General features: G+C 37.8%; 1 protein-coding gene across 2 annotated transcripts in view; it reads right to left on the reverse strand.

Moving 5' to 3' along the window:
* The window catches only part of CNTNAP2 (contactin associated protein 2), a 1,227,525-nt gene that overhangs the window by 177,398 nt on the left and 1,030,181 nt on the right, over positions 1–19,946 (reverse strand). For both annotated transcript variants that reach the window (XM_054815498.1, XM_054815497.1), the window contains exon 15: positions 7,578–7,705. In XM_054815498.1, the coding sequence (XP_054671473.1) occupies positions 7,578–7,705 (128 nt within the window). The remainder of the gene's footprint in view (positions 1–7,577; positions 7,706–19,946) is intronic.

Genomic DNA, 19,946 nt, shown 5'->3' on the forward strand with positions numbered 1-19,946 from the left:
TTCATATATGACCTGTGAGTCAATATGAATTATGTTAAAACTGGGCCACTTTTCAAGTGTTTATTCCATGAATACACTTGTATGTGAAGTTTGAACTGAAAGAGAATTTTATGGCCATGTTATAAAGCTCAGAAAAAGGTGTTTAACAGTAGAAATGTTGACAGCTTATAATGAGTGCATGAACACAGAAATCATTAATCTTACCAAATCCTTGTTGGGTTTTTGAGGTTATACAGAAGGAACCTTACATTCAGGACAGTATGTAGAAAGAGCTACATGAATGAACCTCACGGTGCTCTAGACATTATTTCCTTCCAATTTTCTAGGCCAAAATGTCTCCTGTTGTACAAATGCAAAGGAGTAGGAGCAAAGCATCTAGAATGATTAGCTGATATTAAGTATTATGGCAAAGAAAGAAAATATTTTTTGGCACTTGAATAATTTCTGCCATACATGTTCAAATGCTGTTCACACCACCTCCCAGTCCCCAAACCTCAAGACAATTCCAAGCTGATTTGCAACTCCAGAGACATTAGGTCTTCTCATTTTGGTACTGTCCACCATGGATCATCTAAGGTTAAGCTTATCTTATTGAAAACTTACATAACAGTACGTTATAAATTAAACTCAAGGTTCCTGATTTACAACATCAGAGAATCATTTTTGACTGTAATTATAGTGCTTCTGAGAATTCATTGCAGATGAAAAAGGATGACAAAACTACCAGCCAAAAAGCCAGCACTCAGAGCACTTCGATGCTTAAGAAGGATATGAGAACATGTATAAGAGAAGCCAGGAGAGGACATACTTCATCCTACGTCCACCTTTAAATCTCTTTGCATATTTCAGCATGAGAGTGAAATGCCCTAAATTCATGTGAACTATGGAGGTTTTTCAGCTCCTGTTTTGAGGACAGACAAAGTTTTATGCACATGGCTAGAAATGGCCTATTCTTGTATGAGACAACTGGCCACGGTCTGCGATTTCCTGGGAGGTGTGAAAGGGAAGAACTCTCTTAGAAACATAAAGGCACTGCAGGAGGGTATTCCAGCACTGCTGGCTTTTGAAAACATTTCGGCACAAATACTAAAATAAATTCTAGCTAAACTTAACAATAAAAGGAAATCATGCAGTATGAAACAGGGGTAAAGGTGAAGAGAAAGAGACAGACTTAGCAATGGGAAACAACATTATTTAAATCAGATATTAAACAACTGTAAAAGAGCGGATTTGTTTACTTAGCAAGTTTTAGAAGGATGACCTAGCGGGTCATTCTTTTCTCTTGGGTCTCTGAGGAAAGCAACTGCACATGAAGAATGATCACAGCAATTTGATTAACTGAACTGGATGATCCCTAACCAAACTTTAAGTGAAAACTGTTATTTTATCACTTTCAACAAGATCCACTAGAAAAATCATGAGTCTGAAATAATACTTCTTGGTTGCCGGGCTGCTTTTACTGAAAGGGAACTTCTTTCTCCTGTTTTGCTGGTAGCATTGGAATGACCATGATAAACAGTAAGCACAATGTCCTGACGTTCTTTGGATGAATCTGTATTCCACTTGAATTGCACAACGTACAATCCAGTGCGACAGATAAAGACATGCTGAGGTAATAGCTGTGGAAATTTTTTATGTCTACTAAAGGTAGCTACAGTTACTGGAGAAAAAAGTTAAACTCTTAGATGGATCAAGTTTTGAACTGTACTTACCCTACTGAACTTATCACGATTGATTGGAAACTCATAAGAAATTCATAAAAAAAGAAGTATATAGATATATCTAGCAATACAAGCAAAAATAGGGAAAAGTAGAAAAATCCAGAGATTTTGATTAGTTTTCTAACTTCAATAGCAGTGAAGTAATTAGCACCTCAAATGGAAATTGCCTAAATCTCAGATATGTAGTCCCATCACACAAGGTTCCAGTTGAATCATTGCTTCAGAAGTTTCAAAAAAACAATTTTTGTATTTTTCACATCTAATTATAGATTTAAGAGGCCAGCTGCAAGCACTCAGGCTTGACTTTTTTTGGGGGGTATCATTGACGTTAATTTTCAGTTGATACAGTGTTTTTACTTCCAGTAACCTGTAAGACAAGTCTCTATATTGCTGGAATGTTGTGTAAGATACAGGAAGAGTAAATTGCTTCTACTGAAATTCCGGTTGGATCTTTTACCAATTCAAATTGGTGTTTTGCTGGGATACTCTCCAGCTTACCTTTACCTATATATGTAACAGTAACGTCACTGCTGGTCTGACTGAGTCAACACATTGCGTATCCTACTAGGGAATTGACCTTGTTCATAGGTTTAATGTGTAACTGAAAACTGCACTGTAAGGTGGTGCTTTTTTTACCCTGGAACTCAGGTGGCACCATTGAAGAACACGTTCAAGATGGTGAAAGTGTCCTCAATTTGGAATATAATGAAAATGGACTAAGCATGCATATGAAACAGCCAATTTATTTTTCATGACAACTAACAGTTCTGAGTCACCAACCTGTACACGTGATGCATAAGAAGTACTTAAGGAATACAAAAATCACACCTTACCAAGGATACCAGCCTGTAAGCACTGACCCCGGCAGTGGCTGGCTGTTTCAGATACATATAGAGTGATTTTAATACAAACTCAGAGTCACAAAAAATGCGCATGTCTACTCCACTATCTGATTAAATAAGCCAACTCCACTGAAACATTCTAAAAGGAAGTACAAGAGTAAAGCCAAAAGCAATATTTAGAAGTGAAAGAAACAAAGCATCAAGTCATGAAAGGAGTCATGATGACCCATGGTCAAAATCACTGAATAAAAGAACTCAAGGTTTATTTCCCCTGAGAACACACGTGCACAGTCACACGCACACATGCACAAACAAAATCAATGCACTGATGTAAGAACCAAGATTTGATTTGTTCCTGAATTTCTGTCATCTGTCAAGGAGATATTTTTTTTGTCTGTCACTGCAGCTCCTACATGAACAGTGCTGACACTGGTCTTCATGAAAACTTAACTTAGAGACAACCACTGTCAATGCAGCTGCTTCCTCCTCCACATTTTGAAGATTAAAGATAATAGAAGTAAAACACAAAAAATGATTCATGGCTCAGAAATCGAAGTCTTGCTGGGAGGGTAAAAACTGCACACCGGAGGAGATAGAAAAAATATAAATCTGAGCTGTGTAAAAATCATCTCGCCCTTAAATTCTGTCTTTGCTATAGTGGAAATGGGACAAAAGGAAAACAGACTCAAGGAGAAAGGCAAATCTAGAGCAGAAAGGTCAGTCTGTTCCCCTCTGGGCTTATAAAGAGCAGACTCAAATCAAAATCCTTGGAAGTCCTTGGGAGAAGGATACTCTTAGCAAGTTACAAATATAAGAGCTTTGAGAAGACCAGTATTTTCCTAAGGGGAATGAAAAGAAAGTATTGAAAAGGTGCCAAAAGTCACAAAAGTAATTTTGATTCAATATGATTATTGATGAAATCTCTGTAGCAATAGCCCCAACATAGTAAGCTAAGCTTTTCAGTTTGGTTTCAGAAGAAATTACCAGATCCATTTTTGCAGCTTTGATCTACCACCTCAGGCTGAGCTTAGACAGAAAAAAAACCCCCAACATACGTGTGTCCTTCTCTAAAGGGAGAAGGCTTGAGCTGCCCCTTTGCATTACAGTGGAATAACATAAAGAGATGGACAAGGTCTTTCTATTACTGTTTGGACAAGGCCAAATGCAGTGGGGTTGAGGAGTCCAGGTGCTATTGCATTAGCATTAGTACAACTGTAATAGGTCTGTAAAGGGATTTTAATCAGTGTCTCAAAAGATTGTAAAGACTAAAGCTGATTAATTAGTGTTTCTTCGTTGGCCCTTTTTTTCTAGATCCTAAACAGAACACATTCACTTGAGAAAAACAGGAGTAGTTTCCTTATCCAGTATTACTATGGAGTCTCAGGACTGATGAATGTTAAAGTTACACAGATCCATGTTTTCCCTGTTTCCATTTTTAATTTCAGTTCAGCTTAGAGGATCTTGAGAATCTGCTGATAATATGCTATTGCCGTTCCGTAAGTACAATGTGCATACAGCAGTGGCCAGGAAGGACAGCTTTGCTTTAATCTGGGTAGACTTGATATTTGCTCAAAATCCTGGCTTGATCTTTGGATGCAATATAATGCCAAAAACCCCACCGAATCCATATCCTGGTTATGCACCTGTTCTCTATAAAATTGGATAAGTCTGCTCTCCTGGTAGGTCACCACTTAGAAAAATAATGAAATAGCAAATGGAAGACAGACATCCTGGATATTTTATCCAAGGTACAAGACAGGCTCCAGGCAAGATTTATGGGATTTTTGCCACAATGACTAGATGACTCTTCATCATTCTGGTAGAACATGGCAGCTTAAGCAGATCTTTACAGGGGTAATAAAGGTCCTTTCTGCTGACTACTTTTCAGGATGCAAATAGGGTTTTGTGAGGTGCAGTTAAATATGAAAAATAATTCTGTAACACAAAGATGGATAATAATTTCTGATTTTATTTCCAACAATAGCCACCATCCAAGCTTGCCCAGAGCAGCCTTCATCAGGTCATAAATCAGGGGAATATAAAAATGAAATTGTCATTTGAGGGACCAAAATAAAATCTATATTTCTAAAAGAAGAATCTAGTGATTTTTGCAACAGGAGAAAAATTACATTTCTGCAATAAGCGTACTACATTCCTAATGTTCCTTGGTTCGTGCCAAACAAATGGTACTGAAGGAATGGTTATTTGTTGTAGCCCCAACTGACTAATTGATTCTTTAAGAATTTGATGGGTATGTGATGAAGAGAACTGCATGAGACAACACATATCTTTGCTTTCTTTAACCCTCCTTGCCCTCAAATAGCAAGCTTTCCGCTGTATGTTTTTATGGATGGCCAGCAGCTCTGCTGTACTCTTAGAGCTCTCAGGTACAGCTCTCACTGGGCCTAGGTGACATGTCAGTGTCTCTAGATGTTAGATAGAAGTAGCTATGAAGTGCATGGCAAATTATACTGTAATTCTGATCCGAGAATATGGCCTTCATGTGCTGCAAAATATGATTGGACTATGGGTTGGTACCTCCCATGCCATGGACACCCCTCAGGGCAATACGAGCTAAGTTGTCACAGTACTAGCAGGGTCTGAAACCACAATGAAAAATCCTTCTAAATGGGTAATTTTTTGTTTGACTGGTTAGGTACTCTTATCCTTTCTACCCTCCTTCCAACCAGACCAAAAATCTGTATTTCCTTGCCAGTCTTCATACCTCTAACTGAATTTCACTTGCCATCTTCAAAAAATATACAATGATAACTACACACAAAACACATGCAACTGAACTTTTTGTGCTGTGATGAGAGTCAACATCTTTAGTACTAATAATGTTGATTTTGATGCATGTAATAGACCAAAAATGGATTAATTGTTTTTTAAAATTCCTTTCCACAAAATCAGCACTTTGGATCTTTCTTCTCTTTGGAACAAAAGCACATTTTGAAACCTTGGAATTTTCCCCAGGACAGAAACTTTGTTTTCCACAAGCTCTAATCAATGGTGAGACAGTACTGGTCTGGGATACAGCAGCTGCTGTATAGAATTGTCAAGAAAGAATACAAAGGAGAATGTTTAGCAAATGCACTGGGAATATAAAATGGGAGCTTTTACTAACTGCAAAGGACTGAGGTTTATATTATCTCCTGTGAGAAAATTTATACCAGCTTTTTGATGATAATATATAGTCATGGAAGTAAATTCAAATTTATTCATAGGCAAAGTTTTTTAAAAACTACAAATCATATCTGTAAAGTTCTAATAGAAAATTCAATTAATCAGGATGTTAGGAACACACCCGTTCGGTTTCCCAAATGGCTGTGTCACTCAGTCACACTCTAATAAAGGCTACTGTCTGCTCAAATGAGGTTTCATTTATACTACTATTTAGAAATGGCTCACACTTTAGAGACTGATACTTCTGGGGCTACTCAGATTCAGGATATGAGGGATACAGGTGCATGAAAGATGCTATTTGTTATTTCTTAGTCATCAGTTTTAAGAGCCTATTATGAAAATGTTTGTCAAACATAGCTGAGAAATAAACAAGCTGACCTGTGATTAGCTAAACACCATAAATAACAAGCACCAAATAGGTGATGTGAAAGTTTGCAAACATCCCATGATATTTGTTTCTGCTCATTAGGCATCAGATTCATTAACAAAAGCTAGAATGATCATTTGCACAACCCAGAAAGACCAGGAACAGAAAAAGAGGATAAGCACATTCAGTTGTATCACTGAGCCATGGTCTAGAGTTTTGAGGCACCGGACTGGGATCCAGAAAACTCTCATTTGTATTTGTCCCGCTGGATGACTCTGAGTACGTGATATCCTCTCAGTCATGAGTAATTACTTTAGCTTAAGGCAGGGATAATGATACTGACCTTCTTTGTAAAATACTTAGAAACATGCAGATGGAAAGCATGTAGCTGTAAAGGAGCAGAGGAGGAAGGACAAACCATACTCATCCCTGTCGTGCCATGTTAGACGCTGGCTAGAACCAGGTTGTTCAACCTGCACATACTATGCCCACTCAATCAATATTTCTACATCAATGAAATCTCATAGGCTGACTTATATTACTCTTTCTCAGCATATGAGCATGGATTTTATATTCCTTATAGACCATGCAAATATTAGTGATTGTAAATTAAATTAGGCAACCTTTACTTCCTGCAATTCTTGTAACAGAATGGCCTTCAAATACAGAGGATAAGTGTAACGTGTCTGCCAACTGCATAGAGTTTAAGTTTTTCAAGTGTGATTTAAAAGGGCCTTAAGCAGTTGCTCTGCCTTCAGCGGTGAATATCACCTTCTGAAATATGAAAAAGATTGAAGGAAGAATACAGTCCTCCTCACTGCATCCCAGCTTTTGTGTGTGTGTGAAGCGGAAATGTATTCATTATACTCATTTGCTCTGTCACCTGCTGATCAAACTGGAGGATGTACACCTCCTATCAGCACTCGGCCTGCAAAGCAGAGACTACTACAAAAAACTCCCAATGTTTTACATGGAAACGTCTAGCCCTGATATGGTTAACACTTGATAACAATCCTGTCAAACTTTATACACCTGTAAACAGAGTTTACAGTGATAAGTTTTGCCATCATGCTACTATTTAAATCCCATAAACACAGCTTACAGTGATATGCATAGCACTGATAATGACACTGACAAGAGCACTCAGCAGAAGCACAGATGTTGAGATGTTCTTATGCAATCTGTATTACTGCTTATATCTACATAAACTTAGTCGAATAATCAAAGTTGCCACATTTATCACAAAATAAAGACAAATACCTATATTTTAAATGCAAAGATGAGCCATTATATGTGCAGTTTCATAGAAAAATTTCCTAAATCACATCATACTTTCATAGAAAAAGTCTCCGAGTAGACAGCCACTTCTCTAAATTTGCATGGCATGTCTACAAAGTTACCAGTTTCCAATTTAGTTTGCCTTCTACCCAGGACTAAGTGGACGAAACCCAGCCAACTTACGATCTCCTTGACAACGCACAGGACCCACAGATATCTTGGCTTCAGACCCAGGCCGGTCAACGTCTCCAACCACTACCTGACTCACTGGTAGGTGCTCTTTGTATGACAACATCCCGGTGTCTTTTCTCCTGAATTACAGAGAGAGAGAGAAAAAGAAAGCAATTGTGAAATATATTAAAATAATTTCCTTAATCATTATTATTGTTCAATGAACTAAGCACCGAAAGAATAGATATGCAACAATTACATCAGTAAAGTGTTGCTGTCTAAAAACCTGTCTCAAATGACATGAGTTTGAGCAATAACGCTGCCTGTTTACTGGAAAACAGATGGGTAGCAGCTACCGTCACCCAGGAACACAGAGTAGCAGCTTGCTTTGTGCCCAGTCCTGGACTCAGCTGGGCTTGTGTGGGTCTCCCTGCTTTCCGGGCTGACCAGCTCCATACCAGTGGGTAACACTTTGCTGTTGTTATCCTTGCTGATGTCTTCTGAGAGGGAAATAAATGCTAATGCTTCCTAGAAGTGTATCTTTTTTGCTCTAGTTGCTGCCAGTTATTATCCTAATGATATGACCTCTGCATACCAAGGAAACAGTGCTTCTTTTATATTTAACATTTTTAGTGTTATATTAAAAAGGAGAAATTAAAGACTAATTATCTGAAAAGGCTTGCCATCTCAGTCCTGTCATTTCTAACACTATATGCCCAAGTCCAAAAAATCTAAACTTGTGAATCTAACCACGAGGATGCAGCTCAAACCCCATTTTAGTTAGCAAGATCACTAAAATTCAATTTACAGTCATGTCTAAAAGCTCCTCATTTCAACTGCAGTGACTAACCTGGTGCCTTTTTCATGCCTAGACCAAATCACTATGCACAGTTACAAGATTTTTTCCTTCATCATTTCAAGACCTGAATCCACATGGCATGTTGAGTGCTGTTTCTTCCAAATAGAAAATACAATAAACAAAATTTAATTAGGTCCTTTATTTCTCAGGTGATTTTTGTTTTCTTTTTCTTTTTTTCTTTTTTTTTAACATAAACACATGGAAGGCCAAAAATATCCACACAGGAAAAAATGCACTGTACGCAGTGAAGACTATACTTTTTCACGCAAAAGAAAATAAAAGGAAGCAAAAAATAATCCATTTCTTTCTCTTTTTTTCCCCCTCTTTCTTTTTAGCTGTACCTTGCCATGTAATTGAGTATCTAAAGTAAGCAACTTTTTGATCTAAAAATCAATCCCTTTGTCCAAAAATACCATAGGATGAAGGATGAATTCTGGATCTGAAGTGCACAATATGACTATAACTGGGAATGTGTAAGGATTTCAGGAAACTGAGTCTTTTTCATCTCTGACTTGGTTGACTTCATGGTCTGACTCATTAGATTGCTAAAAACTGGGAAGCACAGCAGGGATCTGCATGATCTGTGGTAATGCTTGGAGTTTTCCAGTAGCACAGTAGTATTTTCCAGCAGCGTCTCCAGTCATCGCCCTCACTGGTGATGACATCCTTTTTAAAAGAAGCACAACTAAAATACTTAAGAAAATAACCATCACATTTTCGAACGACTGTTCATTGGAACTTGTGTCTGTTCTCTGTGATGAAGAGAGTAATTAAAGATTTAATTACTAGAGTTTTTCAAATAGTAGATGATTGTTTTCCTTAATCTGTATGTTCTTCCCTCCCAGCACACTTGCCTTTCTCTGTGGGCCCTTTGTATTGCTGAGATCATTAACCCTCTCTGCTGAACGCAGCTATTCCAGGTGCTATGTTGGTGAGGCTGCTACAGGGGACTGCTAGAAAGGAAGGAAAATGGACAGGAGTAACCCTCACGGGCTGCTTCTGCAGATTGTGCTAGGTTGCAGCATACTGCTTTTCCTTCACAGATTGCAATGCCCTTTACAAAGGTATCGAATTCATCACTTTGGAGACAGGTGGTATAAGAAAAGGGAGATTAAAGGGCTTTCCCTTTAAGAAAGGAGTGAATAACAAAGCCAGGTATGTGGACCTAATCTTGTGTCTCTGCTAAAGACCTGTATCCATGGGACCCACTCCCTTCTAATAGAGGATAAATGTAGGTCATCACTTTACTCTTTCTGAGGTTTTCCTCTGAGACTGGCTTTCTCTGCTGATTGCTACTCTTTCAAAGAGTGCTTTAAAGATGGACGTGCCTATTTAAAATAAAGAATTTTTCAGAGATTGGTAAAAAGAAAACTATTGACATTTCTCTTCTTTCCTTCTCCTCTCACAAAACCAGCTAATATTTCAGCTCCAAATGAGGATGTCAAAGGGCAGCCCTTTTCCTGTCACCAATAGCTTTCACCTCCTTTAAAGGAAATAAAAAGCAGTAGTAACAATTTTCTCCTCTTTATTGATCATGTTTCTACCCATTTTAATATTTTATTTCTGTATTTAGTGATATGGTCACTTTAAAGCTGTTGCCATGACAATAAATGTTAAGAGTTCTTTCCAGAAATAGCCTTATTTTCTTGTAATCGCTTACTTGTCTTCATCATTGTAGGAAATGCATTCTCCCCTGCACAGGAGCTCTTGAGGCTGGGAGTATTGGACTAAGACTTGAGAGAAGTGTGTTGTCTTTTCTCCAGCAGAACCTACCTAGTTCGTTTGCTCTTAACAAAAAAGGGATAACGATAGCTTTTGGCCCATGTGTGCACCAAAAAGACAAATACACTCAGGAGACTGAGTGGCTCTGTTATGCTTTTCTAAGGTACTTGTAGTTCCTCGGGACATACTAATCAGTGCTGACGAAGTCAAAAAAGTTATAAACCGAAGACTGATTATAATGCTTGACTTTGTACTACACACTTAGAAATAATCACAGCTGGAACACTCAATTCCTGCAAGTGATAATGCTTCTGCCGGTATTTAAAGACTTTGCACATTAAGAGGGTGGAGAAAGTCTCTGAAGTTCTTCCTCACCAAAGAAAATCCCCTTAAGAGAATAAAGATTGAATTCAGAGTGTGTCATACTCCTATTAATAGCCAAATGGGAGATAAATGAATCTGATCAAATCCTGTAATTATTACCAGGAGATATTGATGAAATCTCAGTGTAATTTTCTATTTCTAATTTCTTTTCCTATATATAACAGTCTGCAAAGTGCTTCAGGGTGCCTTTGAATGAAAGCAGCAGATATTAGTGTAAGATTTATCATTGTTTTGATTATGATCATCTACTTACTCTTTATAGGCATTCTGTGGTATGTAAAAAAGAAATGTATTATGTGTATATCAGCAAATGACATATTCAAAGTAATGATAAGATTCTGTATTGCTATTAATTTGTTTATATAATGATTTCATGGAACCAGACTTCAGTTACTGGAGTAATTTATTTTCTCCAATTTTGTTAGATATCACATCAGTCCAGTCCTACACAGGAAAACACATAAAGAACATACTACAGGTAGGAATGGACTTAGTTTTAAAAGATATGCTTACATGATCTGAGGAACGGTAATTGTTTTGAGAACACAAATAAAACACCTACTGGATTGAAACTGCAGTGTTAACCATATATTATTCAGTCATTAGAAGTGGTTTGAAAAATACAAACTCCCAAGTATTCCCATTTCAAAGATATACAATTGTCCACCTCTCACAAGACTCAGCTTTTTACTATGCATGCACCTCTGTTGTAATCCCTGAATTTCCATAATCTATCTGAGAGTGCTATAAAGCAGTTTAGTGCAGCTAATATCTGCAAATGAATGCCTGTAAAAAACACTGTGAAGGGTACAGATGTGCCAAGTATTAGTATTTTCTCTCTTCCAAAAATATCTGGCAAGAATTTTATTTATATTAGAACTATTAAGAAGAGCCAATATTACAGAGAATTTAATGAACAATGCAATTTTGGAGCAGCCTTAATAATCTGGAAGCCAGTTACTTGGAAATATGCGAGCTCTAATTAATAGGATTAAAAACAGGGCAAACAAAAGCTAGGATTAAAGCAGAACTAGTTAACTTTTGGAAGGTTTTAATAAAATGTAGTTAACTTTTTTAGGTACGTACTATGCAGCACAAAATCCATGCTTTTAGATTCACCCTGTTCCCAGGGCTCTGCCCTTCTTAAGAATTGTAAACTGCCAGCAATATACTTTATGCTGAAAACTTTTATTTCCACTTGAATTTGCTGTTCTCAGGGCTTCTTACAGATCTCTTGTTCCTTTCCCACATGCCTTGTCACCTCAGATACCCTTATATGTTAAGCCGGAGCTAATGACTCACCCTTGATCTGGCTGCCAAGGGGTATTATGGGAAATTTCTCATTACTATATGGGATCATATAAACTGACAGAGAGTCATAACTCAATTCAAATTTTTTCCCCACACTGGCATTGGACAGGCTGAGGTCGTATGAAATATGTTGTTCTCGTATTCCTAACAACAAAAGAAGGAGAAGTTTGAACTCTTACAAGTAAAACTGACTTTAAGGCAGTCAAGCTTCTTCTCTAGCACACTGGTAAAACAAAAGGAGAAAGTAGCACCAAACTTTAGCAACATGTACTTAATTATGATGTAACAGGTGTTTTGGTTGGGTAAGCAAAGCCTATGTGCAGGTATAACTGTTAGCTACAAACAAGGGTTTGTAAGGGGTTTGTTTCAGTAGAAAATGCAGAAGTAAAACAGGGAAGCAGTCTGGATTTTTATATTTTTGAGAGCACTCACCTCCTGAAAATCTAAACAATATGATGAAAGACCATCTAATCCCAGCACCTAAATTACTAATATAAACAAGTCCACCCTTTGACATCTATTCATAAAGGTAAATTATACCAAAGACATGAAGCTGATGGTGTATAAGTAATCCTTGTTTAGAAATTATAAAAGATCAAATACATTAGATTAAATTAATACACAAGCATCATACTGAGAAATAGTCCCACCAGAAGAATGATGAACAAATTTAAGACACCCTCAATTGCAATGAACCGTACAAAAGAAACACTGGAATTTGCATTTAGCACAAGTCACCTACGTTACTTTGAGGAACTTCAAACCTTCTCTGAAGAAGAAACCAGTTTAAATTAGCCATGCAAAGACATGTTTAATTCACACTTTTTTTCCTGGCATTGAGACTTAGATCTCCTTTTTCACTTTACACAGTCTATCCCTCCTGACCTTTAAAATGAAAAAACTTTAAAATTACATTGGGAAATACATCTGCTCCTTTGGACACATCTCATATTTTACAATCCCATAACACCAACCATCTTAATTAAATGCAGGTTAATTTGAATCATTATAAACATCCTTATAAGGATGTGTTTAGAAAATGAATACTTGGTACGGTATATAGTATATAATTCAAAAACTTGCTAATAAAGTGCCTATTGTTTTAAAAAGTTAATAACATCTTGATTATTATTTTTTTAAAATTAAAACACCACAGACAGAGTGTCTAAACAACACTTCCCAGTATGACCAGACACATGGGATTGAGCTGAACAATTTAAGATGCCTGATGCTGAAACTGTATCACCACAGAATTTATGGTGAGAGTTTGGTGAGAGTTTCTGAGTTAAGAAGTTGACAGGAAGCTTGCTCCATTTCTTCCTTTTTCTCTGCTTGGCAAGAAATGAGACGCAGAAACCTCTGGCAACTCAGACGGAACCCTGAAATCCAGAAGACATGCCAATGCTATCACGGCACTTACTGATGCTGTGTGTGCTAGAGATATGAAGTGAGATACATGGAGAAACTGGTGAGAAATGTGTCTTTTTTAAAAAAAATCCATCAGGAAGGAGATTGAGATAGTTTAGACTGGTTCTACAGGGCTCTTGCCTGAAAGGACCTCTCGACTTTCCTCTCAAATAGAAGTTTGTGAGAAACTGAATAACCACAGTAAAAGGACTATAATGGAGATAGCAAACTGGGCCCTGCTTACTTTTGAACAATATGGATCAATTTCAGGGGAAAATCTGCTTTGCTGATTATTTGCTTATACTGTCCTTCCAACAAAAGAGAGGAGACAGAAGGCCTCTCCTTCAAGTGGAGCAGCTCCTCTTATGAACTTCATTTCTTCAGTGTTCCTTCCCAGAAAAAAAAAAAAAAAAGAAATTTTGGGGTCCAGCAGCTCCTCTGAGTTGACTGTTAATTTTCCTTATTTCAATACCAAGATATTTTAAGAATGGAATTTAGGAATCCTACAATGCTGTAACTGATCTCCAGCACCTCTAGATCTTTGCATCTGTCAACAATTTAATCAATTCTCTGTCTCGGTTTCAAAATCTTTTAATTAGGACAGGAAAAGTGGGTGGCATTTCCTTTGGGAGAACTGGTGAATCTAGTATTGGGATGTCCCTTCCACCTTGGGTGATTATGGAGACAAGATTACTTGGGATTCAGCTGAAGCCAAGAAAGTTCTCCTGTGGACCTAGGGCTGAAATGGGATGCTATGGGAATTTTCCAAGAAAAATTGACATTGGAAAGCACATTGCTTGCTCAGAGAAACTTTTTTTTAAAGTTAGTTAAAAATTCCATTTGGCGTTTTCAAAACAGTATGATTCGTTTATCTCAAAATATTTCAAAATTCAAAAGATCTTTTGATAAAGAATAGTTAATAAATAAAAATATTAAAAATAACCTGCAATTCACAATGCCAAAAAAGCTTTCTAGTCGTCCTTAGAAAGTTTTAAATGCTTGGTTTTATGACAGAAACATGAGAAAACTCTATTCTCAACAGGTGTAATCAAATAAAGGACAACAAATTGATACATTCAATTCTTCAACATGTCCCAGAAAGTTAAATGTCTTTCTTCCTAGTCACTTTGACAAAGAGAAACCAGTATTCATTCGATGATCCATTCACACATGATGAAATTTCCCATGAAATAGTAGGCTACCTTAGCTCCAAGGGAAGAAAATCATGAAGGACCACACTGATCATTATCACCTGTTTCAAAAATTTTCTAATGTAAAACTCCAAGCATTTTTAATTACGTTTTTGTACATCTGAATGCACTATAGTAATGGTAACATTTTACTGTGTGCACAGTAAAGCAGTTATCTAATGAAATGTGTGCTTTTAATATCTGTACTATTGAATGTACTATTGCAGGATTTATGCAGATGAAGGATGAATTCTTTCTATCTATTCTACCTGCTATCCACAAGCCTTTGGATCATATCCTATCAAACTGTCAGACCAAATGTGTTTCTGGCAGGATTTTTAAGGCACAAGGATCTGTATTGGTAGAAATATTAAAAATCTCAGAGCAGCAGCTTACAGGCTTCATTCCTTGGAGTTCTTGACAACTTTGACAGTTTTATTTTGTATGACTGAAGGAGCTAAATAAAAATAATTGAGTATGGCATGACAAAATAACAGATGGCTATAGTTAATGCTGACTTCAGCCCCTATATGCCTGTTGAGTTCAATAAGGTACTAAAGTGCATAACTTAGTGTTGAATTTGGTCTAGAAAACTTAATGAAGTATGAGACTTACTGCACCTAGAAAATGTCAGTAAAACCCGATTGTATGAACGCCTACTATTGCTCTCACCCGTTCGCCGGCACTTCCTGCAGTGTTCATTCTTACCTCACATCTATGCATGTACCTCGTGCAACACTGAAACCAACCTATGCTTCACACAAAGGCACCATGGGGAACATAAGGGTGCTGTGAGTTAGCTCACCTCTTCAGTTTCTTGTATAACTATGACACCAAATATTTTGGGAAAAAATCTAGGTTGATCACACCTTGGAACAGAGTGCTTGATTAGGTAAATTCACAAAATCTCATTTATACAAATGATAAGTAGGTTGGTTCTGTCTTCCAAATTTTTATCTCCTGTAAGCATTTTTCAAGCTTATCCTCTCCTTTGTCTTTTTATGACAAACTATTTTTTCATTTGGGATTGTTTATTCTTAATACAGAAGATATCTGAGCCCTTTTAGCCTTACTGTTGGTCTTCTGTAAAATAGAGTTTGCTAGTAAGCATAAAGCTGTCTTGCGTGAAAAATGTTGTATTCAGGTCTGTTGGATTCTGCTCTCTGTAAAAAATTACATTTATCCTACTTCTGTATCACAGCTGACATTTTGGAGGACACAGAAAAATTACGTTACTTGCTGGACATCATGTGGAAAATAAGCATACCAGAATCTTTCTTCTAAATAATAAACTATTTAAGTAGCCAATAAAGAGACAAAAGATGGGGAAAGAAGTAATGTCATATACTATTAAAAGTAAAATTCCAAGAGAAGTTACTACTCAGCCATTTATTTCCTTTCTCTAAAGGCCCCAACTATGTCCGAACTGATTTTTAAGAAAACTTAGGTATTTGAGCCTATTTTTCAGTAAGCTCTTTCTATTTTGACTGACCTCAACCTTTAATTGTAACAACCACAGCATCTTATTTTCTCTATCTATAATCAGTTCTCACTCTTGAAATACTGTATTTTTATGATATTACACATGATCTGCTAATTATCTCCCCTCAAAAGACCTCAGTTTCCCTTCAGTCCTTAGAGGTAACTATCACATTGTACTTTAACGTTCGCTCCAGTCTCAGGCCCAGAAGATTGCTTCCCATTTTACTTGTATGGGTGTGATGCTTGTCTCAAAGGGGCACTTACCCCAGCAGGACAGATGACCAGTTTTATTTAGTCTTATTATGTACCATACAGCTTGTACATCTGTAGCTCCTTACTCAACATGAGGATTTCTTACTGTCCGGAGCTGGAATCAGTGATCCTACAAATCACTTTTTTTTTTTCCTTTCTGCTTACCTAATAAATACAAAAGTTGTTTCTAACTGTAAAATGATCAGTAAAAGTGATCTCAAAACAAATTCTGCTTTTCCCTAACTGCTTAAAAACATCTCTCAATATAGTGAAGTTATCAGGTTCATGATTTTTTGATGTTGTCATCACTTGTTTGTTTTGTTTGACCTGTGAAAGGTAGGCCCCTTAAATTACCCTGGAAATGGTAAGGAGATGGGTAAACCTGAGCTATTTCTAACATCAAGCCATGCCAAAGCCAAATGGAAGGAGAAATCTGTAACAGCCATTGCTAAAAAAATAAAACAAAATTCAGCAAAACACCTTACAGGATTATCTACAAATTGTGCTATAAACGTAATACATGATGTTGCTACATCTACTGAGGAAGGAAAGTGGGATCTATTACCATGAAAGTTCTCTAGTTAGAAGAAGAATTAAATATCCCACTACAAAACATTTTAAATGTACCTCCATTCATCAGAAATAATTATCTGAAACTGAATGTTCTAAGATATTCAAGCCCATTTAAAGCAATGGTGCAGCATAGAGGTAATTAACAGATGTCGGTTTCCATTATGTAAACACTTTGCTATAAAGCAAAGCAAAACATGGATACTTGTCACTTTCCCTCTGCTTGTAAACACACGCAAATGTTTCTGAGAATTCATTTCATTTCAATTACATTCCTTTTTTAGTGGCTTTGCTTAAGAGACAGATGATCTTGTTTTGCAATGATATGCAACTTTATCCATAGGTTAATTTCTTTATGGCCTTTTCATGTTTCTGTGATACCCTTACCTCTCGTCTGTGTGTGGGTATATCCACATACATGTATTACAGTAACGGGGGAAATGAGAAAGGATACTATACAAGGTACTTACTGACATTTTAAAAAATTGTATTCCTGCAATGTATACAACTGTGTCACCTCCAGAGGCAGCTGGGTTCTGTGGGGCTGTAGCTAGAGGTTCTCTCACTGCATTTACTCACAGCATTATGAGAGAACTGAGTGACTGAGATGAGGACTTGAGCTACAGGGGAGGTATGGCATGCTATACTTGTTGCTAAATATTAGATCAAATGCAGATGCCCTTGTTTAAAAAAATCTGGTTTGCTGCACTGACTGTAGAATGTCAAGTATTTGCTTAGCATTTTGTTGACCACACTTATACAGGATTAGTGACCTATTCATTAGCCAGATCGCTCCACTTTACTGCTCTGATGGGTTTCCATTATCCTTCTTGTTAGCCTTTGAGCTCAACTTTCCTTATATTACACATCATCACTTTTTCCTCAACAAAAGACTGAAGCAAACTTAGCTGAATTCACCACTCATTTCCTAATGCAATTCCCTTTGAGCTGAGCCTGTCTTTTCCTAGCACAATACTTGATGAGCCCCCCCAAGACTGCTTACTGCATAGGGTGCTGTCACAGCCCTACTGTGTGGACTGAAAAGGCTCCAGCCCACGGGTTTCTAACAGCCTGTGACAACACGGTCACAGCCAAAGGAGGCTGATGATGAAGTGAGTGAGAAGTCCTAACAGACTCCCTCCCCTTCTCCATAAGAACAGTGCTTTTCAGGACTCCAAGCAGTCCTGGGTAGGCTTTACGGGGAAGCTGACACTGAAGCAACCAAGCTGTGGTCCCCTGATCTTTCAGGCTGTGGCTCTGCAGTATTTTTATCAGAATTAGGTGAAGACAAAAATTAAAATGTAGTATTTTGGGTCCAAAGGCCTAGGGGCTAGAATATTTGCAGCAGGTGCACTAAGAGCCTTGACAATGTTGTACTGCATTTTAATGGAGTAGGTATGTTAATTTGCCAAATGTTGATGTATCTTTGCTTTTCTGATGGCTTAAATGTAGCTTACTGCAGATGCTTCTTGCCTTAAAACAAGGCAACTTTTATGAGATAAAAGCTGCCTCATGGATGTAGGGATAACAAGAAGTCTCTCACTTCTACCTGTAAGCAAAGACTACACAAGCAATGCAGGAGATGCTACAGTCACTGAGGACCGCGCTCTGCTATTGCAGGCAGCTGCATCACCTCATTTTCTGTAGGATCTGATCACATCTGTACTGGTCTTATCTGGGAGGGAGGTAATTTTCTTCACAGTAGCTCCTACGGTACTATGTCTTGGATTTGTGACCAAAACAGTATTAGTAACACAGGGAAGTTTTAGTTATTGCTGAGCAGCGCTTTCACACAGTCAAGCCCTTTCTTTTCTGCTTCTCACACTGCCACACCAGCCAGTAGGCTGCGGGTGCATAAGATGTTGGGAGGGGACACAACTGGGACAGCTGACCCCAGCTGACCAAAGGGATATTCTATACCATATGACATCACGCTCAGCAACACGGGGAAGAAGGAGGAAGGCGGAATGTTCAGAGTGATGGCATTTGTCTTCCCAAGTAGTCATTACGCATGATGGAGCCCTGCTTTCCTGGAGATGGCTGAACACCTGCCGGCCCATGGGAAGTAGCAAATAAATTCCTTATTTTGCTTTGCTCATGCACGCAGCTTTCACTTTACCTGTTAAACTGTCTTTATCTCAACCCACAAGTTTTTGTACTTTTTCAATTCTCTCCTCTGTCCCAATGAGAGGGCGTAAGCAAGTGGCTGTGTAGGTCTTAGCTGCCTACAAGGATTAAACCACAACAACACCCCAAATTAGGAAGAATTGGTCTGTTCTTCCCCAATACTCTTAACTGAAAGCTATTCCAGAACTTCATTCATGATGACGAGAAATCCTGGGTTCCAGCTTTAATACATTTGTAAATATTTGATTCACAGGACACTATTTTTTGTGTTCATCAATGTCTGCAAGCATAAATATTTCTTCCCCACTCATGTTTACCTCAATGTATTTTTAGAGAAAATCATACTACTAAGTTTTAGCACATGGGAGATGAAAGACAATGCAGAGACAAATAAGCTGCTGCTAACCCCAACTACTGTGGGCACATAACACTGTGCAAAGATTGTAGTTCAGCCCTGGAAAGCAGCCTGGCTCCCCGAGCAAGAACTACAGCTGAGCAAATAAGCTTTGCCAAAAGTCTTCAGAAGAACATAAGAACAGAAGAAATGTCCTGTAGGATCAGAACAACAGTCCACCTGTTCCATCATCCTATCGTGGACTGTGGCAATAAGAGATGCTACTCAGGGCCACTTCTGTCACACATTCACCTTTCAGTCCCTCACCGTCTACCACGACTGCATTAAAAAGGTTACAGGGTGCACAGTGCTTACAGTATCCATTGATGGACCTGTTTTCCATTAATCTGTTAAATCCTTTTCTGAACCTACTAATGATGTCTGCTTGCACAGCCTCCTCTGGCAGCAAGTTCCAGAAGTCGACTAGTGGTTGTGTAAAGTGGTACTTTTTTCCCCCATCTGTTTTAAGCTGGTCTTATACCAATTAAGAGGTCTGCACTAGCTTTTGGTTTCTTTGTGCTATGCTCCTTTGCACTATGTAGGTGTATTAATAGTGTTCTATTGTATGTGAACTTCCCTTCTTGTTTTTTATCAAATGACAGAAAGTGGCCCCATGTGCGTGCAACAACAATACCCAGTGAAGCTACCCCAGTTCCTTCTAAGCACGGATTACACTGCTTGAA

The sequence above is a fragment of the Grus americana genome, chromosome 2, assembly GCF_028858705.1.
Source record: "Grus americana isolate bGruAme1 chromosome 2, bGruAme1.mat, whole genome shotgun sequence".
In the NCBI taxonomy this organism is placed as follows: Eukaryota; Metazoa; Chordata; class Aves; order Gruiformes; family Gruidae; genus Grus; species Grus americana.